This window comes from Strongylocentrotus purpuratus, unplaced genomic scaffold (genome assembly GCF_000002235.5).
Source record: "Strongylocentrotus purpuratus isolate Spur 01 unplaced genomic scaffold, Spur_5.0 spur5_scaffold_10, whole genome shotgun sequence".
Taxonomy (NCBI): Eukaryota; Metazoa; Echinodermata; class Echinoidea; order Camarodonta; family Strongylocentrotidae; genus Strongylocentrotus; species Strongylocentrotus purpuratus.
In genome coordinates this window covers 20,170,228-20,196,731 of record NW_022145595.1, presented here as the reverse complement: position 1 = coordinate 20,196,731, position 26,504 = coordinate 20,170,228, and the positions used below count along the sequence as shown (strand labels likewise).

Sequence of the window (26,504 nt, the reverse complement as noted above, 5' to 3'; positions counted from 1 at the left end):
AAACTAAACGGATAAAGGATGTATAAAGTTATTATTCCTGGTGGTAAAATGTTTTGCTGAACTGCCAGTTTGTGCAGCGGCGAAGCTAGGAATGTTTACTCTCATCACTGGGGATGATGGGCATTGCAGTTTGGCTCAATGATGTATTAACACAACGCATTGCATTTAAAAAATGTATGTATGTACTTGCAAAACTTTCGTTATTTTTGCTTCTCTCCCTAAAGATATTGCATACCTGCAATTTTAACTGCATTCTGTCTATTTGCATGAATGTTTTTTTTAATTTTATATATAACATGTTAACTTCAATTGTGTAAGCTTGATTTTTTTTATGTGCTTTTGAATTTTTAGGGAATAAATAACTTAAAATGAAAAATAAATGAATAAAATGTATTACATTTCATGCAAATCAACTCTGTTTTCTCTTCATATAAACTTTTCACTCTATAACGAATGGGGTATAATTTTAAAGAAAAATAAATATAATTTTTATTGATACCAAACATACAGAACTGATGATTGCGCAATGACATGAGAGATATAATCGATCAAAAAAAAAATTTCTCGAGGATTTGTTTTCTGCTTTTTTTCAGACTCGAGAGGTCGGGTGTTAAAAGGGTATTCCCGCGGATGACGCAAGGGGATTCCCCCGCGATGTATTCTACTACTGTTGTCCTGTTTTAACAAGTGCGTGGCGTGGGTGAAGCCAATCATTCTTCAATTTTCTGCATTCGTGTAAGGGTCAGCTGTGCTTAGGCCCACCAACATATGGAAATATTACAACCGGGTTCTCTCAGTGTTCGGTAAGAATAATGTTCTTTTGTGCATTTGGGGGATGTTTCTGTCTTCATTTTCCCTCGATGACGTCATGTGTGCCATTATGATGTACACTATGAGACACATCATTACATTCTGCTAGAAAAACAGAATAGCCTTTATATTGATTCCTATAATTTCAATAAGGGTGACAATTATTAATGGTAACTAATTGTCATGGTTCCATGGTACACGGATGAATATATACATGATTTGCCGATCGAGTATGTTTTTTTTTTCTCTTCTTATTTTCGCTCTTTTTTCTGGTCTCAATCTCGGGCAAGCGCCATTATGTGGATATTTGCTAAGATAAAAACTTGTAAGAAATGTATATGACTAGAACTGGAAAGATGATCTCTTCAGTTTGTAACAGAGATGAACTTAATTGGTCAATATTGCGAAAAATGCAAGAAACTATCGCGTTTTTATTAATTCATTTTTCTTGATTGCAACATTTTCGAGGAGAGAGTGCAGTATTGCCCAGGTATTGCGTTGCATCGTCAGGTATTTGAATGAATTGAAATAACCTTCATTTTACAGGTACGATACAATTACACAATAAGCTGCAATACTTATCTTGTGGATCGTGAAAGCAAGAATGAACTTGCCCTAGCTAATATACAATTTACATACAGCGAGTACCCGTAGGTCTCATAATGCAAAATAATATTGTAGCTATTTTCTAGGCCCATACTTGACGAGCTACATGCACATTGAGCTCCGAGTACGTATACTGCATTATGTTAGAGGTCAAATGCCGTTTCTCCTTACAATAAAACTGACGCTGCAATGGGCAGCTGCTGTATATGATTGTCTTGCATGTCGATCATTGTATATTATAATACATGTACCCGTATCATGGAGCTGGAATGTCCCTGCTCGTACTACAAATACAATGTTCGCTACGTACATTATAGAAGCAAGCTGTTATCGGAATACAATCATACAACCTTAGAAATTCAATGAATTTCAATTTAGCAAGCGAACTGTATTATAGCTACATATTGCTTCGTATGTGTACGTGGCAGTCTATACCCACGCACAATTATCACTGAACTTTGCGTAGTCGTTCAGTGGAAATTATGCAAGCATGAAACAGTTGAGTATTTTAGCCTGATCGACTGACTGTCTTGGTCAATATGGCGTACATTCTTAGTTTCTCTTTTCCCCCACAACCGTCACTAATAGGATCAGAACTTGCATGATTAACACAATGTGAAGTTCCGTTTGTTGTCATCTGACCAAGAAGTTGATCTGACCTACATCGAATATTATTATAGTCTGCAATCACAGACTCTAATTTGACATTTTACCACAATTCCTGAAGCCTTATTGAGCAGAGCCTAGACTGATTTGTCTGTTTCTGGCTGTTATGTTACGAACAAGGATTTGTGCTTGCAAACTATAGTGGTATACCGCCTAATAACCGCACCGGTCGAATAGCACTTCGAACCGCAATGTCAATGGTTCGAACAAAGACCCGGTTACAAATCGGATGAGTCACAATTGACCACTTTCTTGTTGTCTTTCTCAGAAATCCGGATATTTCCGCTGAATCATTCTCATTTTCCATTCTTATTTGCACCCGATATGCACGTGGTGGCTATTGTCATGATTGCCCAATTTCAACTGCACTGCCACGTGCTTATTAATCAGAGATTGCGTAACTCATGTACCATGTGGAGATATCACTACAGTTGGAATGAAATATAGGGCGACTGTTAATTGATATGTGGAAATTCATTTGTGATCGTCATGCACCATTATATCCAAGGTCACTTGTTATCCACACGTGCAATTTTGCACGAAATCGCGAAACAACAGGAGTGCCTTGTGCAACACAATGGCTACGAAATATTACACATTTTCTGGGCTTGACAATAATTTTTTAAGCCCCATGAAACAATGAAAACCCTCTTATCATCAGTATAGATTAATTATTCTTCCACTGGCATCTAAATAATCTTGAAACCTTTCATATAACCTATCCCATGATTATTACAATGTGGCAAAGGGATTGTTTGTATATATTTTATAAAGCGTTAAGTTTTCTTAAACTCTCAAACCATGCCACGTACTAGCCCATGCCATATTCCCCGTAAACCACATTATACTGAGGTGAGTTTCAAAACAACCCTAGAAGATCCTGGGTCCGCTATTTTACATGGATTCATAAGTATATGTGGATGAAATTTTAGATAACAATCATGTTTTTAATGAGAACATATTTTGACCCCCAATGTGTGATCTCACATACTTATCCTATTTTGATCAACGTTTTTTGTTTGTAATGCTTTCTTACCTTTTTTATTTTACTTTATTTAGTTTGTATTGATCATAATTCTTTGATTAGTTAATTAATTAATACATTTATTAAAACTATATTTCTTACTTTTGTTTTCAATTATTATTCCTTTTTTGGGGGGGGGGGGGGGGGGGGGGGGTCACCTTGTCTTTACAATTGGTACCCTAAGTAACAAACAGATCTTCATTTATGACATATACTTCTTGTTGAATCAACATTTTACACGCTATCCCTTCATTAATGGACTGCGGTAGTCACTGCGCATGTCCTTTGTTATGAAATTACAGTTAGAATTTGTTTTTCTTCTTCTGAGATGCATGTTGTCACTATTCGAAACTCATTCATGGTGACAGTAACAGTGTAACACACCTTCGTTACTTGATTTTCTAACTCACAATTTAAATACTGCATTATTCAAATCAAAGCCCGTGACTTTTGATAATCTAGCTTCAACGGCAGCATGCATCAGTGATTTCTTATTCATTATGACGCAGTGGGTGATACCGATGCGGGGGGCAATTACTGGTAAAATCGTTACATAAATATAAAGACAAAACTGTACTTTTCCATTAGCGGGGGTGGGGTAGAAACCCGCCCCCCCCCCGCTTCATCAAACTATGAATTATGGTGATTGATAAAGATATTCGGTCATTATAAATAAGCTCCTCCTAACTTCACACACATGGTTACTCTAAATGACCAGCGTCATAATTGATTTTTTTTCTTCGTTTTCTTGTTACCATCAAAGTATTAAATTCAAGGAAAATATGTATAGAAACGTTTCGCTTCTTGCGTTTTACAGTGCATGACCATGTTTTATAAACCAAAAGCGAAATCGTGCATGTACTACCGGTAAATATCTATACAATTTTATTTTCGGAGAAATATCAAATTTAATGTTTGCTTTCTTGATAATCTTCCTTCAAATCCTACTTTAGAATTACCTTGCAGCTTTCTGTGTTAAATGTCAAATACATGTACATGGACCTTTAATATTTATCAAAAGCCCTATCATGATAAACATTGAGCAATAGTTTTTCTGTCTAAAGTCGAATGATATTAATGCAAATATCATTTCCAAAGGTATAAGTTATCATAAATTTATTTCGAGTTATGATATAGGCCTAAATAATAATGTTTACTCAGAGATACGGTAGTTTGTCTTGTCATGGCGCTGCCAAAGTGATTATTTTGGGGATACTCCCCCTATACTATAGGTCCATACTGATCTGATACTTCTCGAACTCCATCTTTATGATACTCCTATTTCTAATACGAGGGGAGTGGGGGGGGGGGGGGTGAGGAAGAATGGGATGGGTGTGTTCATCATGATTCATTGTCCTCCAAAGCCCATTGGATTGAGGTATTGAGTGAAATACCAAAGTAACCGAAGTGAAGCAATCTTGCGTATTTACTTTCCAGTATTCAGACCACAAGACAAGGATTACTTTATATATTCATATTTATATTCATTTTCATAGTTTATTGCCACGCACGAAAAGAACCGTTCTTTTTGCCACATCCAAACTACCCGAGTGGTTTAAGTCCAGTCCAGCCCGTCTACTATGCACATGGTCTAATAATCATGTTGTCTACTTATCATTTGGTCTAATTACCATTTGGTCTTATCTCCGATAAGTCTACTACCCATTTGGTCTATTGCTCGTTAAGTCTAATTTCCAGTCGGTCTGATTCCCAGTTTGTATAATGCCCATTTTGTCTACCATCCATATGATAATCTTTTAATAATACTTAATAATCCTCATCAAATGATTATTAGACCTTATGGACGGTAGACGAAATGCTCCAATGTTCTTCAAAGATTATACTATCATGTGAATGCACCTCTTATATCAAATGCAAGAGAAATGTCACTATTTGATTTGATACTGAGTACTAAACCTGTAAACAAAAACTGACTTAAATTTGTAATCTTCGTAAATATTGATTTTACAGTAGCTATGATATAGTTATCTTTTAACAAGGGGAAACAGCAATATCGATAATTGTTGGGTAAAAGTCACTCGAGTATCATTTTTCTTTAAGTAATTAATTTTAAATAGAATCAGTATAATAGGAATAAAGATGAAAAGAGTATCTCCATAAAAAAAAAGAATAAAGAAAAAAAGCCAACCTCCGAAAACTGCTCACTAGTGTTTAGGTTTCTGGATCCTCTATTCATTATCTTATGATGGAAATGAATATTCTATTCTCACTTTGTGCCGAATTCTCGGTCTTTGGTTGAGTGAATTCAATTTTTTTTCTCCAAAAAACTAAGTTGAGAAACGATGATAGTTTCAAGCTTTTTGTTTATATACCCTCTCAAAATTGGAAGTAGAGCAATAATGATAGTGATGATAAAAATTAATAATAGTAACAATAATAACTCTGGATTTATGAAGTAACATCCATACAATAGTGTTTCTTGATATTATTATTATCAAATAAATTTGAAAGTCAAGTTTGGAGCTTTCAAATACTAGAGGCCTAACTCTGCCGATATTATTAGGAACTTTTAGATTTGCACAACGAAAACGTGGATTGCTACGATCGACGTCCTTTTAATGCACTGCCTTGAATGGACGTCACACGTACGTATCAGTCCACGCAAATCTAAAAGTCCCTATTGCATTTTTAATTTGCCTGTATAGATAAAGCTGGGAAAATAATGTATATTGTGTCACACTCAAAAAATCATGTGAAAAGCAGAATTTTCAAGGTTAAGACCACATTGTACTAAATATAAACATTGATCTCACAGCGTGTCACATATTCTAAATCAATATGTACGCATTATATGTCAAGCTCTTACTATTCAAGCTCTAGTTTTGTTGGAGGGGCGTCATATAATTTATGTTCGAAATATGCTGTAAACTCCTGGATAAGTATCATCTGACTGTTCTAGACCGAATGACATTTACATGTAATGCCTTGCCGAAGAAATTGAATTAGTATTTGGCCAGCATTACGAAAGGATTAAGCACATATTTCCTGTTGTTGGGCTAGTGTGACTTCCTATATGCTAGGCTTAAGCCAATAGCTCTTATTGTCCTGTTTTCAAAACTACATCGGGAATTCACCCGAAAGACAGAACGACATATCTATTTTAATTACGTCATGTACAGAATGTACACCCACTCGAATAAACAAACACTGTGATATACTCATACATAATGTCTAATAACATACAAATAAAACAGAAATCATTTACGCCCTCATGTACAGGGGTTAGTCACAGAACTATGCCGAACGTGGGGTTTGAAGCGGGGGCGCGGGGGTCACTAAACTGGGCAGCAAAAATAAAGGTTTTTTTTAAAAATGGATCAAGCCACACCCTAAATGACTGTAACATGTTAAGTAAGGGAGCGGGGGCTATAATGAACGAACAAATCATCTTGAGTCAGTGAAATAACTTGTGACGCCCTTAAATAACTTTTATTGTTATTATTATTGAAAAAGGAGGGCGTTTATGAGATATCAACCCAATATAAGGGGCGACTTTTTGTTACATATATAATATATTCCATGACGTCTCATTACGTGTCATGACGAGGACATGATTTTTTTAAATCGTACATGCAATGAGCTACATGTAAGGCGTTGCCATTTCAATGCATGCACTTATATTCCGAAAAAAAAATCCCCAACAGACTTTACATGAATAATGATGTCATGAATTTCATCTGCCCACAAAAGGCTTTCCAGGTGTTTGTTTGTGTTTGTGGGTGGGGGGGGGGGGGGGGTAAGGGGGGGGGGTGAAGGGGTTGTCCCTTTCATTCATGTATGTTATTATTCTCTGCCGTTTCATGAATAAGGAAGTAACGGTACGATATGCCATACAGACATGGAATAGATCGAGAGAAGGTTATCCCCTAATCATAATGCCAATTCTACGCAAAGAGGATATAGTATAAACTAATGTGAAAAGCCTTTACATGTTTTTAGAGATGTCATGTTTTCATATCATAAAAGTTCTAAGAATTCTTTCTTTCATTTCTACGTTAGATAAAGAGTATTATACAAACGATTATTTCATGGTAAAATGTTTCTTTCTAACTCTATACATGGACATCGTGAATGTGATGAAAGGGAATTACTGGGAACTTTTAACTTCTCACTTCGAATTCGTCATTCACCGACGAATCAATAGGGAATTTTAGATTTGTGTGGACTCCTATACGTGTGACGTGCTTGTAAGGCACTGGCAGTCACATGTGACGTCCTTTTAACTATTTTTCGCGATAATTTTTTAACGCAAGAAAATCTTGCACTGAAGCTTTGTGACTTTTTTCTTTCGAGTCTTGCGCATCTTTTGAAAGAAATTTTTCGAAAATCGGCCCTACCATTACAAAGTCACGTGTCCTTTTATCTTTGCATGTCAGCCCGAAAATCGCTCATTTTTGTGATTTGTGTACAAAAACATATGGAAACCTCATTTTTCAAATAAAAAGATAAAACATTGGTTATTTGGTCTTGTTTATAATTTAGGTGTTTATTTTGGGGTCAAAAAGTTGAATTATAGTTGGAAATGAAATAAAACAACAAAAACAATAAAATACATAAGTTAAAAAACAAAGAAATACATAAGAAATTATCGAAACAATAGATAACATAAGGAATAACCTTGTTTTTTCAATTTTTTGTGTTGTATTATTATTCCAAATGGTCTAATAAATATATGTAGTGACCAAGAATGCTTAGATATGAATAATGTCTGATTTATGGGTAAAATGTGAATTGTATGACCTTATTTGCATAAATTACCATAAATATGCAATGAGTGAAGTTTTCAAAAAATTGAAATTACCATAGTATTATATACACTTCACTTGACATGACTTTTGTATGCAAATTTTCGAGGCGATCGGGCGTTTCACGGCCGAGATCATAGGGGGGGGGGGGGGGGTGCCTTAGAAGCCCCCCCGGGCTATGCAGTTTCAAAATAGCCCGGGCTAAATTTAAAGGACGTCACACGTAGCAGTTCACTATGTCGTCGTGCGAATCTAAAAGTCCCTAATGCCAAGTTCAGTAAGAAAGACTACCTGCATTGTTGCCCATAAAGTTTGAATGCTTTCCCTTTCCTACCTCTTTTTATGACATTCTTAATCGTGACAATACAATCTATAGTCTTGAGATATGAATTTGATATCTTCTTAGAACTTTATTAATTACTCTAAAGAGTCGTAAAGATCGATTAATACAGTTCTGAAAAGATATAAGAATGCACTTTGTCACGATCATTTTACAAAATGAGGCAATAAACAAGTTATTCCTACACTATACACTCTAAATTACAGGGATTTAAATTTAAATCTATAGGATTTATTTTTAAATCTTTCATGTACTGTAGGTAGGGACCAATCGATGTGGATTTAAAATTAATCTTCGCTAGGATTAAAAAGTTATAATCTGTAAAGGATTAAAAAATAAGTTCAAAAGATTTATATTATAAATCTTTCTAGATTAAAATTAACCCTGATAAAGATTTAAAAGCAATCCTTTTTGGGACTTCTTTGTCATGTGACAAAATCTTATCGCCAGGATTGGTCAATTTGCCGTTAATTTTCGGAACTTTTTTTAATCTTTTGGGATTGAAAAAAATATATTTGAAACTCGGATTAAGAACCAGTTTAGCAATCTTTTAAGATTAAAAATCAATCTTTATGGATTTAATTTCATTCAAATCCGGCTTAAGATTTAAATTTTAAATCCCTGTAATTTAGAGTGTAGGCAACAACTACATGATCCTGATACTAAGCGTTGTTTGTTTAACAAATAAGATTATTTCGCAATATTTTGATCGATAGTTTCATAGACTCTTGAAGAATATAAAGAACGACAAGTACAAATAATCCCCTGCATGTATGAAACCCTGGTCGTAATAGGCATGTGCAAGACAGATTCTCGGTTTCATGTCAAATTTATCTTTGTAATCTGTTTCGATGTTGATCATTAATTATTGTATACTGAGCTCGCATATTATGTAAAACAAATAGGAAAGGAAGAACGAAAGAAAAGAAAAGAAAAGAAAAGAAAGGAAAAGAAAAGAAAAGAAAAGAAAAGAAAAGAAAAGAAAAAGAAAAGAAAAGAAAAGAAAAATAGAAAGAAAGAGACAAAGAAAGGGAGAAAGGGAGAAAGAAAGAAAAGGAACGATGGTATATTTGGGTTGGCATACATTTTGGGCAATAGAATGAAGGCTATCGGGCAATGTTTATTACCGGAAAACGTTATAAAACCCTAATTTCAAAATTCCAAATCGACATTTAAAAGGGCTGAGAAGGAACAGCATTTGCAAAATGGAAGCTGTTACACGCCTTTAACATACTGGAGCCAACCTTTGGATCTAGCATATCAAAATAAATGCTCTACCATTTTGAAAATGAAAATTTTGATTTTAAACACTTAAGTGTTTTAGAGAGAAGTAACTGGCACGTAAACTTTGTCTTTATACATGTACTAACATGTACTAACAGTTGATTCCTTGTTCCATTTGGCACGTTCACTGTTACGACACAGCTTCCGGGATATATACTCGATTTTATGACCCCTCTTCTGTTTAAAAAGATTGCCAATTGTTATCAAAGGGACGGAATATTAATTTTGAAGAAGAAATCCACCTCTTCCTTATTTAAGGCCTATTTAGGGACGTTATGTCATAATGTTATATGCGCTATACGAGAACACTTCATAAGTTGTGATTAGCCGATCAGCATAATTATACATGACGAGTGAAACGGTACGGACTGGAAATTATCTATAATTGCTACCATTAGTTATTTTAACTTAATTGACATTTTAGAGTTTTTATTTTCAATCATGTCGCCGATAATGCAGGCAAGGTGATTTTTGTTATGGGCATAATACAAACCGAAGATGAACGGCATAGTTTGCCACACGAGGAAGAAACGTTCATGAAATTATTTTACATAAAATCATTGGTCTGACATCAATATTATTCGATTCAGACTAGGCCTTTAAAAAGGGTTTTTGAGGAAAGTCATTATTCATTTTCGTTTTTGTTTTGCTTTGTTTTTCATTCCCGTTTTGTATTTATCTTGGTTGTCATAGGTAAAATGGCAAGCAATGACATATCGCTGACTCCAAGCGATGTTTCCCACCAAACAGTCCCACGCATCGCGAAACCACCAAACTACAATGAGGGGGGCAGCGAAGAGGAGGAAGACGACTTCGATGAGCCCCGACCACCACCCGATGAGCATCCTTCAACCACGGCAGGTCATCAACGTACAACAGAATCAGCGAAACAAATCGACGCTAATGAAGGCGTTGTAAATGGAGACGGAATCGAAAGTTCTGCTCGAGCTGTCGACAACGCCGTCCATCTCGACAACGATACCATTCGTGACGGCGATGGGGACAAGAAACATCCTCCAGGGAAGAAAACGAAGAAGGGAGAAGAAGTTGTTGAGGGAGAAAAGGTCGTAAGGAATGATGGCGGGGAAGGGGAAAAGAAGGGTGCGAGGAAGGGAGGTGATAAGTCACGTGATTGTCAAGACCCATTGAATAAAGAGGGAGAGGTAATTATCAAACTTTTTAAAAAATTATGAAAGGATCAGATGTGAAAAAAGTGCCCATATAAAGAGGAGGTTATGTTCTGTGACATAGGATATTTAAAAAGACTAACAAACACTAGCATAACATAATTCGTTGACAGTGTATGGTTGAAACAAATATATTCTCATTATGCAATCAGAATTTTTTTTTGTCCTAGATAAAAATGTTAATGTAGGAGCCTACAGAAAAGGTTTTTGGATTGCTTTATGATTATCAATATTGGACTACGCTATAAAAATGCATACTTTCACGTTTCCATCAAAGATTCGTGCACTAATAATATTGCGTTCTGTCGAATCATGTTTGGTATTAATGTTAAAATCAACTAACTATACGATCTCTCTTCATCTCTTCATATCTAATCGAGACAGGGACATGAAAAGAAAGCGACATTGCAATAATATCATTGATTCAAGTTAATCAAAATTCACAACGCTTACCATTCAAAAAGTGTTCCCGTTGTGAATAGTGCTCATACCAGAACATCCACACGATTTTGGATAGTCCAAAACCTATTATGCAATATTTTAGAGAGAAATGGAATTCTTTTTTGTTCACATTTTCATGTATGTCAAACTTAGTTTCGTATTGTGTATACCAAATGATCAAACTTTATCCAACTTTATCTAGTACTATTTTCTTTCCCCCGTTCTTCCATTTTTGCATGAACAACTTATAGAAGAGCAAAGACATGTGCGATGGCGACTTCGACTCCGACAATGTGACCGAGCTCGTCGACCGCGTGGAGAGCGCCGTCGATTCGATGTCGAAGGATGAACCGGAGGCTTTCGATGGCCTTGTCGCCATCCTTAGGGTTCTCCTTCCGAAGACACTTTTCATGGCCGACGAAGTTAAGATGTTACGAGTAAGTATACACAGGATAAAGTCCATTAAACGCTATATCCCGTGGAACCACTGAGGTACGTTGGTGAGCTCTCGAGTTCATACGAAAGGTCCAGGGTTCGATCTTTGATTGGTGCTTACATCCTTGGACAAGGCATTTTACCCACATTTGTCCCTCTCTACCCAGTCAATCGCAAGTTTGCAATCTGCTGTCTCTTATGTACATACTTTTGATTGATATCAATCACAAATAAGTTGCGATTAATATCAACTCTTCGTAAGACAGGGCCCAGGGGTAATAATGATCGCAGGGCTCTCAGTAAGAGCTGTATTTTTCATGAGTAAACAGATTATTACGCTTGATTACTATTACCGCACAGGCACACACTCTCTACGATATAAGATTTGATCGCGACCTGAGTTTGTAGGAATCCACATTAGCATTTGACAAGAACATTTAAATATTACAAATCTAAATGATAACAGTTCTGAATTGTCTTATGGATAAAATGAAAAAGAACAGATTTTTTTATAGGGAATTGATAGGAAGAAAAATCTTCTGCTCCCAATCGTAGTGACATAAGACCAGTCGTACAACTGTCTACGATTTGAAACCGATTTAGCCTTTACTTTAAATAAGAAGGCTTGAAATGGACAAAGCTTTCGCTTTCGATTATCAATCCTAAAACACCTTCAGATCATCAGTTCCACTTTCGCTACATACTTATATATATATATATATATATATATATATTCATAATGTATACATTGGTTTCAGTTCAAATTTCATTCTATAAATAGTTTTTAGTTACTATATATATAACTGCTACTCCATATTTCAGAAGTGCTTTTTGTTTTCATATTCATATAATTAAATAAGATGCTCTCCAATCGGGGAATTCGTAAACGTTGCCTACAGGCATTCGAAAGAAATTTGAAGTTGTATCTAACATGACTGACGTTTATAGATAGATATTTCGATCATCTCTATTTAAATGAAATAATAGAAAGTTCTTCTATTCTTCATTTGTATTTTAGGATAGCAAGAAGGATCTGCTTGTTCGTTATCGTACTCTGGCGAAGGAAAACCAACAAGCTCGACTGGAAGCTGAGCAAAGGTATAAAGTTTCTCTGAAAAAATACAAGATGCATACTATTAATGTCAAATAAAACATTATTTAAATAGACAAGATCTTTCTAACCGGCCAAGTTCAATATATTTAGTCCCGTACGTTGCCGTAAACATCAATGTTCTTGTATACCTGATAACTACCTGTATATGAAGTTGTTAACACGACTATAGCTTGGAAAAGGCAACATCTTTAATAAAATTGTACTTTTTATGTTAATTATGTCCAGCTTTCTGTGCCACTTGGTGATAAATGGGCCATAAAATGACCAAATACTTTTCACTTGTCCGGCTATATGCATGCCTGTTTCGAAACACTGGGTGCGTGTGAAGATTTTTTGCATTTTTACTCCAAGAATTTCGATTTTATAAACGTGATTTTCAAACGATGAGAGCCTCCTTTATAATGGTTCTGTCTAACCATGCCACATTCATAGCGATGACGTTCAGCTGTCCATACGGTGTTCGAAGTGTTTTAAAATATACTGCGTGTTCGGAAAAGTAGAATTATTTGAGGTAGCAAAGCGGATCGCTTTGCTTTCCCTTCGCTTCGCTTCCAAATAGGAAACAGTGCTCTGACGCCAATTGCCTCACAGGCCCCCCTTTTTAACACTAACTGAATTCCTAATTTCATCCCTCGATCTTACACTTTTAATACATACCTAGCCGTAAACCAAACCTTACAACTAACATAAAACCCAATCCCAACACTAACCTTATCCCTATATAGATCTATACCTTTGACGAAATAAAGCCCAGAAAAAAAGATCAATGGATTGTTCTGCCTAGTGCATTGACGTGATTTTATTGATGATTATTTGCGACATTGTATTTCAATAACATTAACTTTAATATATTATTTCTTTTCTCGTAAGTAAGTTATGCAAATATGCTGTTAAATGCAATGTTATTCTTCTAGTCCGTTTATCTAGGTTTTTCATTCATTCTATAATGGGTATAACTTCTGATTAATTTTCTTAAATCCAATTAGGACCATCGTCGAGACGAAGTCTGTAGGTACGACTGTAAAAAACGACGAGAAAAATGTAAGTAATTTGATTATTCATTGATCAAACAGTACTAAACGTACTCGAAATATATTCCATAGTGTTCCTCTAGCTCTGGTGTAACACAGATTCGACAGAAAAACAACATCAACAACATCAACAACATGTTTTTTGGAATGTATTTGCGATCGTGTTTTTGCTATTAGTTTAATAGTGTTACGTAAATACTTTTTAAAAAAAATTAAAAAAAAATCTGTGCGCAGTTTATTTATTTACTGGTTCGCTTCCATTCCGGTGTACCATATTACACCAACACATGAGTGCTTGTTTGGCATATTCAGATGATTAAAAAATAATATTTTCCTAAGGAAATCTAGTATTGATACGGAAAACTTGTTGTTTTTGAAGCATCTAATCATTAACGAAAGCTTGCCTACTATGTTAAAAGGCTGGTAGATGCTAAACATGGTAGGCATGTTTCTATAAATAGCTACTGACGTAACGCGAACCCTAATCCTAACCCTACCTGATACACGTTATAAATTATATGCAAAACATGGAATGCAAATTAGCTACCTTGTTAATTATTATATAAGGAAAACCTATACAGACATATTCAATTTTTTTTCTTCTTCTTCAAATAAAGTCTTTATTCAATTTTTCTCGAAGCATGAAACAATGTAAGCAAAATACAAAATGATGGACACATACATTTGACAAAGAAAGGTACAATGACAAACAAGACATAAATCGGTATGGATACCAACAGTTTTTGAATGTCTTATTGACATCAAGAATATTGTGAGGTATTTTGAACCGAAAATACAATAATTTTGTCGACAAAGCACATTTAAAAGGAATGATTTAAATTTATTCCAACTAACAACTGATTCTGAAAGGGAATCTGGAACTTAAAAGCGTGTGCCAACAGACAATTTATGAATTATTTAAAGACTGTAGTTAGTTTTCTCATGATGCAAAAAAAAAAATCTTCTTGGTAATTAATATTTTTCTTAGGTGGGTCTTTACAAAAATGCATACATTTTAAAGGTATAGCTTATATAATTGAACAAAAGTCTAGAAAATCATAATGGAAAGTAGGGCTCTTTACGATGATAACATCAATAACCTTTTATGATTACAGGCAAATTGCGAAAACTGCACTGAGGGAAAACCAGAGGGTGAAGATCCCAACAAACAGAAACAGCAGGAGATAGAAGCTCTTAAGAAAGATTTCAAGAAGCTTCGAATGCAATGCAAAGAGGTAAATATAAAATAACGTTGCTCACATTATTTTTTGTAGCACTCAATTCCCGAACACTTGAAGTATACTTATGATTACCCCGGCTTTTGAATTCAACTGATAATTATGCCGGAAATAGTTCATGTTCTCTCCGCTCTGACAAGGGGTGATCCAACCAGGCGCCATTTTACAGGCGCACGCCTGCTATTAACCTGATTACATTGAGGATTAGTATCCTACCTGGTACCCATTTAACACCTGGGTGGAGAGAAGCAGTGAAGATAAAATGCATTGCATTATAAGGAAATATTAGTGCCGTCGCGGGTATCGAACCCAGATAAGTGCTCAGACCACTCGACTACGACACCATTAAACATGGATTTGTTCCTATACAGCTTCAGATTTGCGGGGGGGGGGGGGGGGGAGGGGGTGATACGTCTCTCAAAGCGTCTTTACCTTGAATCACGTTGGCTATGTGGTATATTCGTAAATCTCGTAACCAGGAGGTCCGGGGTGCGAAACCAAGTCGATGCGCTTGTGCCCTTTGATAAGGCATTGATCCTTATTACTAAGTCCTCCGGAGAGGACTTTAAGCCGTCAGTCCCACGGCTGCTTACTTACAAGCATACGCATGCTTTCCTAAAAGTAAGATAATACCAGCAACCAACCGATTCTCTTCTTATATTTGACTCTTCTACAGCTTCAGCACGTCAACCTCTCTTGGGAGAAATACAGCACCAAGAAATCGAGTCGACACGCGGCAGAGATCAGAAAGATGACCGAAAAGCTTGCTACCAGTGATGAGAAAGCCAGGAAACTGGAAAAAAGACTTGAGGAAAAGTTCCGCAAGTACGATCAGACCTTGATGGAGATGAAACACTCTGAGGAACGTCACAAGGTTGGCAATTTATACTATACAAATGACGCACGGCCCAGCGTGCGTTAGTGGTAAATGCAGTGCACGCGAGGTTTCTTTAGATTGGCGCCGCTTTTGTGCACGAGCCGCTTGCGTCGAGTTCACAGTGCGCACCATCTAAAGATACCGAGCTAGCACTGCATTTACATTAGGCACAACAGGGTCAAGTGCGTTATTTGTTTTATATAATAGCGACACATGAAAATCAAAACAAACGGAAGTCGAGATCTAACGTTAGAGTCTACGAGAGTGACTCATAGAGTTATGTTGGTTCTAGAAATTGAAAAGATAAGACCTTGCTACTTGTTCTACGCGTAGCTGCGCTGGATCCGTGGAGCGTGCAATGAAACTTTTGACTGCGCTTTTTTGGCACGGGTACGGTGCACAACAAAGTTACATGTCATGTGACGCGTTTTGACCAATCACGATGATTAAAATTCTAGAGCTATTTTATAACTAATTTATTGCCTTTCTCCAATTTATACCTATACTCCCTGTTGCATAAAACTGACCATTGGTGGTAACCTTGCCATCAATGGCAACTACTGTGGTTACAGGGCTCAACAACCAATCAAAATCAAGGTTTCCATGGTAGTTACCATCGATGGCAAAGTTACCATCAATGGTAATTTTTGTGCAACAGGGCCCTTATTTCATTGCTTTTGCTCCGATGACGGGACGGTGAGGGGGTGCATCACGAAGTGGTCTTCTATGATTTATAATGAACACGATCACAAAGACAGATTAAAGAAATTTCGATAGTCTTGTTCATCACCTATTTTATTATACATTGACGGACATGTAGTATTATGTAATCGAAACATGATTTCCCTGGGGCATACAATGGGGTATTGTAATTGCTCTTGAGTTTATTTCTCGAAAGTCCTTGCGACCATGTGTGCTTTTCTATTATTGATTTGTAAACATATCTTTTAAAGGGAATTGAATGTATTGTATCAGTCTCGCAGAGTTAGTATTCTCCGTTTTCTCGAATTTAGAAAGAGAACTTGACTACTAGTATTTGCCCAAAATGGCTTTGGGAAACCAGGGAAATATACCCGCCCGTAAGTGTGCGCACAAGATATGAAACCGGGAAACACGATATAGACCCACCCCTTCCCCTTCTCCCTTCCCCTTCCCCATCAGCAGTTTATAAGCATCGCATCACAGTCATGATGATTCGAATGACTGTCAAATAACAATATTTGTACTTTTTTTCGCGCATGATTTTTGTGTGTAGCTTTTGAATAGTTTTATGACTTGTTATCGTGTTCTTTTTAATAGCTCGTTGCTTCTGAATATAAGAAAGAACGTGACGTCTTGCGGATGAAGTACGATGAACTGAAACGGCAGGTGAAGGAACAAGAAGAGGAGATTAAACGACTCAATGAGGTAGGGTAACTTATTCTATATTTTATACTTAAATTATTTAAAGCCCCACTGCACTACTTAGAGCTATTTGTGCCCTCTATATAACAAACAATGCCTAATCGGTGACCATTGGTCCCCCATGATCCTCATTTTCTTATGTTAATTGAGAGCTGATTTGATGAGATAACCACCTGTCCAGTGACCTTGCAAGGTGGTAAAATCCCTCCTGTACACTAGTACAGATGGGCTTTAAAGGACTTAGTTTTACATGCGTTTTATCTTAAAATAGAGATGGAAATCATTTTCTTACTCAAAACGATTTCGCAAACCGAAATTGATTTGATTATGACGATTGCTTTTGGTCTATTTATAAAATGATTATTTTTCGTAATAAGCATGGGTATGATAATAGAGATTTGAATTAATTTTGATTTATTTATTTAAGAGAGAAATTGCTCACAGACTAAAAATAAATGAACATTTGAAGATACAAAATATGAAATTTCCTGCAAATTTGCTAAGTTATATTTGAACAAATATGTGTATAATTGATGTTCCATTGTTTTGCTAATTTTTTGTGAAATTATGTTATTGTTTGAATATTTAATAAACACTTCATTAGAGGCAAAGAGAAAGAAAAAAACTTGATAAATATCTACTGTCATCCACGATCTTTCTCTTCAATAGCGACTTCACAACACTACTGATATATTTATTAATTACTCCCATCAATAACGATAACACAAAATAACAATGGTATAGTAGTAATAATGATGATCAGGAGGGGGGTGACAATAACAACAACGTTAATAATAATATTGATGACATGACACTACTATTACTACTACTACTATTGATAATAATAATAATAATGATAATTTTTGAAATGAATATAAAATAATGGCAATAAAAATAATAACAATAACACTAATACTAATGATGCTGAAAATATTAACAATAATAATGATAATGATAACTAATTGTAGTACTATCAAATTAACGTATTTGTAGATAGGACTTATTTTTTGTGAAAGGTATCAATCTTTGTGCAATCATCTTGTATGTCCAAATGATTCTGAACAGTTTTAACTACTTTCAACTTAAAATCTGATTATTAGTTTCCAACTTTATGTCTAATAAGATTACACCAACGCTACTTTCCTTTCCACTTTGCAGGTCATTGCGCGCAAGGGCACGGCCAAGTTGTATCTGAAGCCTGCAGCACTAGTCGTTACCCAACAAGCTCATATCGACGAGAAGTACAACAACGTACCGCGTAGAAAACCCGAACGCACCGAGAAGCAAGGCACCGCTACCGCAGCGGCTTCGGCGGCCAAAGCGGTTGAACCGCCAGCTCACCGCGAGAAGGGCAAGGCGAAGGATAGCAAGCCGCAGAAAACCAAGCCGGTATCTCCTCCTCTCTCGCCGCGTGGTCCCCCCGGCTACATGAATGCCAGCAGCCCGATGAGCCTGACCCGTGATGAACTGAAGGATCAAGTTGTTCTCTACAAGGAGCAAGTGAGTTTATAATTTCAATGTGAAAATGCAAAGGTCGTGGGTTCGAGCAGTTGTGTCCTTGAGCATGGAATTTTATCTACACAGCTCCTCTCCACCCAGGTGCTTCATGGAGACCCGATACCGGTATGACCCAATGTCAATTTGAATGGATAAGCATTTCACTGTCTTGAATACTCCCCAGTGAACTGGAGAGGGCGCCCCTACAAAGTGTAGACAAAGAGATTCGATCATACACAGTATGTCCTCCGTAGAATCATAATTTAATCCAATGACTGGAGGCCCTGGAGTAATAATTATTACAATATTTTGGTCAGTTGCGTTGTCACTGTCAAGGTACTTTGTTGTTATTACATCAGTGACTGTAATATTTTATAATTTGATAAAAACACAAAATATTAAGAAAACTTGTTTATAACTGTTATAATTGCTATGCTGTTAAATGACCTTTGTAGTATACATCCGTATTTCCAATTCCTCTGAATGACAACTATACAAGTGCAATAATCATGGTTACTGGTGCTCTAGAAATTATGACTAGGTTCCTTTATACGTTACATAATGATCTAGGCGGCATTGACGAATATTTTAGCCACAAGGCATGAGGGCAAACGGAAAAAACAAACAAATTGACTCTCGCTTTATATAGTCCCTTTGCCCAATGGTGGCGCTCTAGATCTTAGTAATTTCCGATGTCGGTATGTGTTCAGATCTAACGTGGATAATCAATTTCCCTGGACGACATTACAAAGTGTGCTTCGTTCTGCTAGCAGTATTACCGCGGCACGTTTTGCGCGATAGCGCTGTTAGGAAAATGGATTTTACAAGCAGCAGCGCTGTATCAAAATGAATGTCGTCGACGGTAAATTACGACTGATGTTTTGACGAATGTGATTGATATATTTTTTCCTGATCATTATACCGTACTCGGGAAGTACCTGTAACAGGAATGATGATGACGTTTTCTATTGGATAATGATTTTTCCTGGGCTATATTACAAAGTGTGCTTCGTTCTGCTAGCAGTATAACCGCGGCGTGTTTTGCGCGACAGCGCCGTTGGGAAAATGGATCTTACAAGCAGCAGCGCCGTATCAAAATGAACGTCGTAGAAGGTAAATTACGACTGATATTTTGACGAATATGATTTATATATTTTTGTTTTCCTGATAATTATACTGTACTCTCGATTCTTGAAGTACCTGTAAAAGGATTGATGACGACGTTTTCTATCAAATGGGCTCAAATATCTTGCTGGTATACGATCCACTGTAATAAAGCGTATAGCAATTATGCTAATATGGTTCCTGTATAGTTGCATGTCGTGATACTATACAAAGGCCTTCTGTTTATTCCTTTAATATTAATATGATAGGTGCTGCTAACTGCGTTTTACGTCCGATGTCGAGAATGAATTCTTATACAACGAACAGAAAGAAAAAGGCATAACATTTTCTATTTCCTGCTCATTCGATCGGGAATTAATCGGGTCCCCCGACTATATTGTCATAATAATAAGAAATTCCCAATTTTGCTGACAGGTTTAATATCCAAACGACACTGTAACACATATTTTGGTCAGAATGGAATTTGAAGATAATGCATTTCCGTTTTGATAAAAATTGTTTACTCAACACGAAATTGGTTTCTGTATCGAGGGGAAAGATTTATATTGACTACCACACATGACTGTCCACTTATAAACCACAGTGCTTTCACTATAACACTATTGCAAATCGTTTCCAGAAACTACAATGGACGCTTATCTGTACACAACAAGATCTATGGATAATTTGCTACATAAAAGCCCTTCTTTGGTTAATGATAAATTATTTTTTGTTTCTATTATGCGGCGCACTTCATTTTAAGAGCATAACTCAAAGGAGGCAATTCAAGCCATATGCAGGAAACTGTACAGTATGAGTGATACTCATTATCAGTGAAATAACATGTCCCCCATATAAACGGTACTAGGGTACAAAGTCCATCAACGGTGCCGGATAAACATAATGTAATAGGAAATACCGTGTTTGTATAGTGCTGGAGTTTGCTGACTGTAAAATTCTATTCAGGAGGTGTTTTTTTCCAATCCTTTTCATTCAACAGTATTAGTCAAGTAGCGCAGGGGCGGTGCCAGAATTTCTGTAAGTGGGGGGGGGGGGGGGGGGGGGGGGGGGGGGTAAAAATAACATTACCACAGCGTCATTATTTCTCCTAAATTCCTGACCAGAAAGAAAATGTATTAAATAGAATAATTATGTGGAGGTATGTTTCCCCCTGTATACCTTAAATTACACTATAATATTCAGAGAGTATTCATGTATGGAAAGCTATTGTGAGGTCAAACACAAGTAATAATGGGCAATTCTGTGCAAGAATGTAAATCTAAACTTTATGACGTGATCTCCCAAAAGGAACTGATTTTCTTTTTAAAGTTAGTTTACAACAATTGTGAAGGAATTTCCTGGTTTGAGAATTAGATCTCCTTGGATAAACACCATTTCTGTGTATAACTTAATTAGGGAAAATTCATTTTTCATACCTTATGTATACAAATATTTCATGTCTATCAACCATTCAATTTTAATGATCTCCATAAAGGAACTTGTATTCTTTTTAAAAGTAAGGATACAAAAATTGTGAAGGAATTTCCTGGTATGAGAATTAGATCTCCTTGGATAAACACCATTTTTGTGTATAACTTAAATAAGGGAAAATCTATTTTTTCATACCTCATGTATAATAATCTTGCATGCTTACCAACCATTCAATTTTAATGGTCTTTTAAAAGGAACTTGTGGTGTGTTTTTGTTAAGTTAGGATACACAAATTGTGAAAGAATTTCCTGGAACGACAATTCATCTTTCTTGGATAAATACCATTTCTGTGTATCACTTAATTAAGGAAAATCCGTTTTTTATACCGCCTATATAGTAATCTTGCATGTCTATCAGTTATTCAATTTTCGGAAATGAAATTTGGAAATTCAATTTTCTTTTAGAAAATATGAAATTTAAGCTGATTGTCGTAGCACCCTTTGAATCGGATAAACTTTATGCCAAAAACAGTAATCAATGTCTCACGTTTACCAATACTTTATCATTTTATTTATCTTCCAAATACGCGCAGAGAAAATTCAAGAAATTACAAATGTTACAACAAAAACGACATGATAGATTTTGTCATAATAACTCAAACATATTATTGTTTGCAAATGACGTAAGAAAAGTAGACCTTCTAATTAAGAATGGCGACAGAAAAAAATACATATTTTTTTGCATATCAAGAATATGACCTCTGTTTTGTGATTAGCAGGCGTGACGGTTGTGCAAACTAAAGTGATTCAAATTGTGAGACTTTTGGCGTGGTCACCCCTCATTGTTTTCATTTATGAAGAGTGAATGACGTCTTTTGAAACTGTCAAAAGATATACAACTTAATTGACACCAGTCAATTGAAGTCACGCGTCTGTAACTGAAGGACGGTCCTTTGTGACTTGTCTTTGACGTAAATTACAGCCATAAGGAGTAGCAAATTCTCACGTTTTCTGCCGTGATGTTTGCGACTAGTAATGAGTGACACGCATAAACTCTTCAAATATGATGTTAAATTGAAGTCAACTGTATCCTATATCCAAATAACGATGTCGCCAAAACAGGAAGAACTATCAAAAGAACTTAAATGAACTTTCAAATTATGGTTAAAAAAGTTGAAGTCGAAATATTTTTTTAAAATATAAACAATACCACACAGACACGATGGTAAACAGTTTCAATTGTAGTGCATTTCCTTATGCCAAGTGCATCCCCTCATTTAATATTCGAATATTACAACTTAATAAATATTATATTACTCATGATATAAACAAATAATTATGATAAATATATTGAAGCTGGCTGCCATTGTTTTTATTGATTACTTATTATATTCATGACCGCTTTCGGGCTTTCCCCCATTCTAGATCGATGTTTTCCGAGCTGATTTCAACCAAGAGAGGCATGACAGAGAGAAGGCGGTTGGGCAGGTCGATTCTCTGAAGAAAGAGCTGGAGAAAACCAAGAAAAAAGTCAAGGAAATGCAAAGGGTAAGATAAACCAAAATGATCTCCAGCTTCAATTGCACTATCTTTTTCTTCTCCAAGTTTTTATACAATAATTTCATAATATTCTCGTTGCTTTGCATTTCATATTTTTGATTACCCCCTGAATTTATATCCAAAGCATACAGGACATAAATAAGCTGCCCGTCTGTAATTTTTATTAGTCATAGATATTGTTTAAAGTTTTCAAGGAAAAAAAAAATCTTTCCTTTCGATGATGCATGAAGCTACGTAGATTTAAAAGTTAAAATTAAAAACTGGCATTCGGTCGTTCTATTTCATTTTATATGATGATATTTGTGCTTTTTTCAATTATTGATGAGGCCACCATCAAATTTAGGCTCTAGCTTAAATGGCAGTCTCCTGCATTTTTCATTATCGAAAGCATTTGTCAACTATGGTTTTTTAAAGGTATAATTGCTTAATCGATTCGTATTAATATATGAATATATATGTATTTTGACTTTTGTTGTATGTTGAAAAATGCAGAAATATAATCAAACAAACAAATAATGATCACTTTTTTTTTTCCATCTGCTGTCTCCATAGCAACGGATGCAGGAGGAGCACGACCTCTACGTTGCAGCCCGGGTAGGAGGTCACGCTCTCTTTCTCCCAGAAGACACCCAGGAGATGAGATTGAGAGAGATCGTAAGTTAGGAAGAAAACAGTTATACCATCCTACTTTTTATTTCAGCAAATACTACATGATACACAACGAACACTATCACCACCACCTCTCCTCCTACTCCACCCCTCCTATTTCTTCTTCTCTTTATCTTCCTCTTCCTCCTCATTCCTTTTCTCTCCTCACCCTCTTCTTTCTCCTTCTCCCCTTCCTTCACCCCTTCCTTCACCTCCTCCCTCTCAACCTACTCCTCGCCTTCCTCCTTTTCCTCCTTTTCCTCCTTTTCCTCCTCCTCATCATTCTCCTAATCCTCCTACTTTTCCTCTTCCTCCTTCTCCTTCTCCTTCTATTCCATATTATATTTACACTTCTCTTAGCATTCATTTTTAATATGTTGGGCTTTTAATCCAAAATTGAACTTCGGATTATAGTTCAAACATTTCAAAAGGTGACGCTCAATGTTTATCGAAATTGCCCAAGGTTGATTTAGTTGAAAGTCTTTCGATTGTGATATAACGTCATTATAATAATATACACATTTACTTAAATCATTAGAATGATTATACAGTCAAACCTGTCTATAAAGTCCACCCAAAGTAAACATGAAAACTGTACACAGACAGGTCCTCCAACACATCTTTCTACCTAGATGGAGATAATATAGTTGACCATTATAGACAGGTGGTCTTCATATATAATGACCGCTGAGACAGGTTTGGCTGTAATATAATTTGTTAACGTCATAATATTGTGATATAATAGCTACAGAGATAAACAAAATCTTTTACTCGATTATTTTGTTTGGGCAGAAGCAGCAAGCGCACGGGAAGCGTACGAGCACGGCACATGGGAGAAAGTACGTCGAGGACAACCTTGAAGGTACCCTGGACTTGCCTGAGGTATATCCTGGCATATCCTAAATAAATCATTTGACATCTAAACATGAGCAAAATCATTGACTAGAGCATGTTTTTAGTTTACTTCCAACAGTTTGCCATGTTTTTAAGTCATACAATGTTTCAAGAATATGTTGGAATATATCACTAATGTGTCAACTTAGTAAGTAGTCATGTTTTGCAAGGGATGGCTACGTAAATTGGAATGCCAGATGATAAACAGCAATTTATTATTGTTGTGAAGATGAAACTATAATTATTGAAATAAATTACTCGATTACTAATCTAATATTAAAATAACTCTTCAAACGGTTATTTCTTTAGCTTCTGTTTTAAACTACCGGTAGATCATATAGGTATATATATACATAAAATACGTGTGTAAATTAGCTTCAGTCTTAAGTCACATCTTCAGCCATTATTTTAAGCTCTTAATTACACTAGCAGCACATTTCTGGAGTTTGCGTAGCCCATCTTTACTCATGCATTATTTTGACTAAATTGTTCTCTTTCTTTATTTGTACAGAATCATCTTTACGCAGAGATTAATTAAGACCTTTATCGCAGGAGGTCGGGAAGGAGAATACATCAAGAGGAGCTTTCCTACAAGATTAACCAATCAGCTAGCTATGTTTTAACACGTGATTATGATCATTCATTCTGGTGCGGTGGCAGTTATTCAGATGTCTGCGTTTGCGGTTTTGTCACTTTAGAAGACGACGTTCTGAGCCCGTTCTACATCTCCACGCTCCAAATGCTGTATAAAAGCAAGAGTTCTGACGCAGTGAACTTTTCGTATATACATTACACACATTATTGTATGGGAAGTAGGTCATACCAGAATATTGCACGCATGAGAATGTTCGATACAAAATGTGTATTTCAGAACGGTTTTGTTCTTTCTCTTCATATTACATCTTTAAAAACTACGATAGAAATGTTATTTGATATGTTTAAACGTTCAGTTTTATAACACTGACTGTATATTATTTACTTCAAATGCTTCAAGTATTTATGATTGATAATCTATTTTTGTAATTCTTTTGGTTTAAGGATGAGAATAAGTATGTAAATAAGTCTTTTTTGATGTTTAGCTTTTGAACATAGTTATAGTAATGTAGGCGAACTAACATCATTTTATAATTTAAAAGGCCTATATATAATGAAGGTCTAATCTGTATTGATATATACATGTTTACAATTTTGACATTTAACAATTTAGAGAAAAGCGTAATAACTATAATTTCGATCATCAAACGCAGTTTACGTGACGTAATTTTCTTGAATTGTTGTCTTATCTTATCGGTTTTTACGCATTTGACATGTGTTGATCTTATTGCATTTAAAGGAAAATTGTAAAAAAAAAAAATCTCCTTCGTAGCTACATTCGTTTTCTTTTTCGGTGTTAGACCATTGGGGTTTACCGTATCTTTCTAATTAAGTTGTAATCGTCATAAATAATCAGCTTGTTGTATATTTGGAATTTTCTGAAATAAACTTTAGATTCTGGGGTATCGCCTAACGCCGGTGTAGTTGTTTATATTTATGTATAGTGCGTGCTGTGTTATATAATGCCGTGGGTGATGCAGTTTTTGCAAGATTAAAAAGACAAAACAACAACAACAACAACAAAACTTGATGAACACCATGGTTTAGTGTTTCATGTCTACAACATGTATGGTCATGATAAACTTGGATAAACTTGTTGGGATGATGTTTGGACAAACAGAGAGGAATCAATAGAAATGACTTTCAGGAGGGGGAAACTGAAGAAAAAGACATAAAACTAGAAGAAAATGAATTAAAGGAAGATGAAGAACAAGTTTATTTGATATGTTTCTCGCCCGTAGATCAAATAAGAAAAACAAAAATCAAACAGAAGATATTTAATTTATAAGAATAAACAAGCAAAGTATCAGTTCATTTTATTTCTTTGCGGCCAGTGCATTTATATCGTCAAATCTGTGCCATTGCACGAGTATTATTATAACCAACGAAAGAAAACGGATTTTATTTCGTTAAGTTGTTCGTTTTGAGCAGATCGTCTTGCTTATAAGTAAAATCTATCATAGTCTTACTATCAATTCTGTGTTTTATGCTTTAACTGGATGTGATTGCCTTTTTGGTTGCAGTGTCAATTTATGACAATAAAATCTTTGCCTA

The 26,504-nt window shown here is 35.7% G+C and overlaps 1 protein-coding gene across 2 annotated transcripts; it reads left to right on the top strand.

The window, feature by feature from the left end:
* Window positions 1-680: 680 nt before the first annotated feature.
* Window positions 681-26,504, top strand: LOC756953. Of its 2 annotated transcripts, none has more exons than XM_011665373.2 (13): window positions 681-803; window positions 10,190-10,659; window positions 11,376-11,561; window positions 12,578-12,657; window positions 13,660-13,714; window positions 14,820-14,939; window positions 15,619-15,816; window positions 17,119-17,226; window positions 18,382-18,723; window positions 22,680-22,802; window positions 23,367-23,468; window positions 24,255-24,324; window positions 24,868-26,504. In XM_011665373.2, the coding sequence occupies exons 2-13, from the start codon at window positions 10,195-10,197 to the stop codon at window positions 24,888-24,890; spliced, it is 1,872 nt and encodes a 623-aa protein (XP_011663675.2). In that variant the 5' UTR covers window positions 681-803; window positions 10,190-10,194; the 3' UTR covers window positions 24,891-26,504. The 2 variants fall into 2 exon arrangements, with proteins under 2 accessions (XP_011663675.2, XP_003723465.2); XM_003723417.3 differs by having other exon boundaries at window positions 682-803; window positions 24,255-24,344.

Coding starts and splice junctions, on each gene's coding strand:
- LOC756953 (XM_003723417.3), top strand. CDS start 10,195: ATGGCAAGCAATGACATATCGCTGACTCCAAGCGATGTTTCCCACCAA. Junction 13,715..14,819: donor TAAAAAACGACGAGAAAAAT/GTAAGTAATTTG, acceptor TTATGATTACAG/GCAAATTGCGAAAACTGCAC. Junction 14,940..15,618: donor TTCGAATGCAATGCAAAGAG/GTAAATATAAAA, acceptor ACTCTTCTACAG/CTTCAGCACGTCAACCTCTC.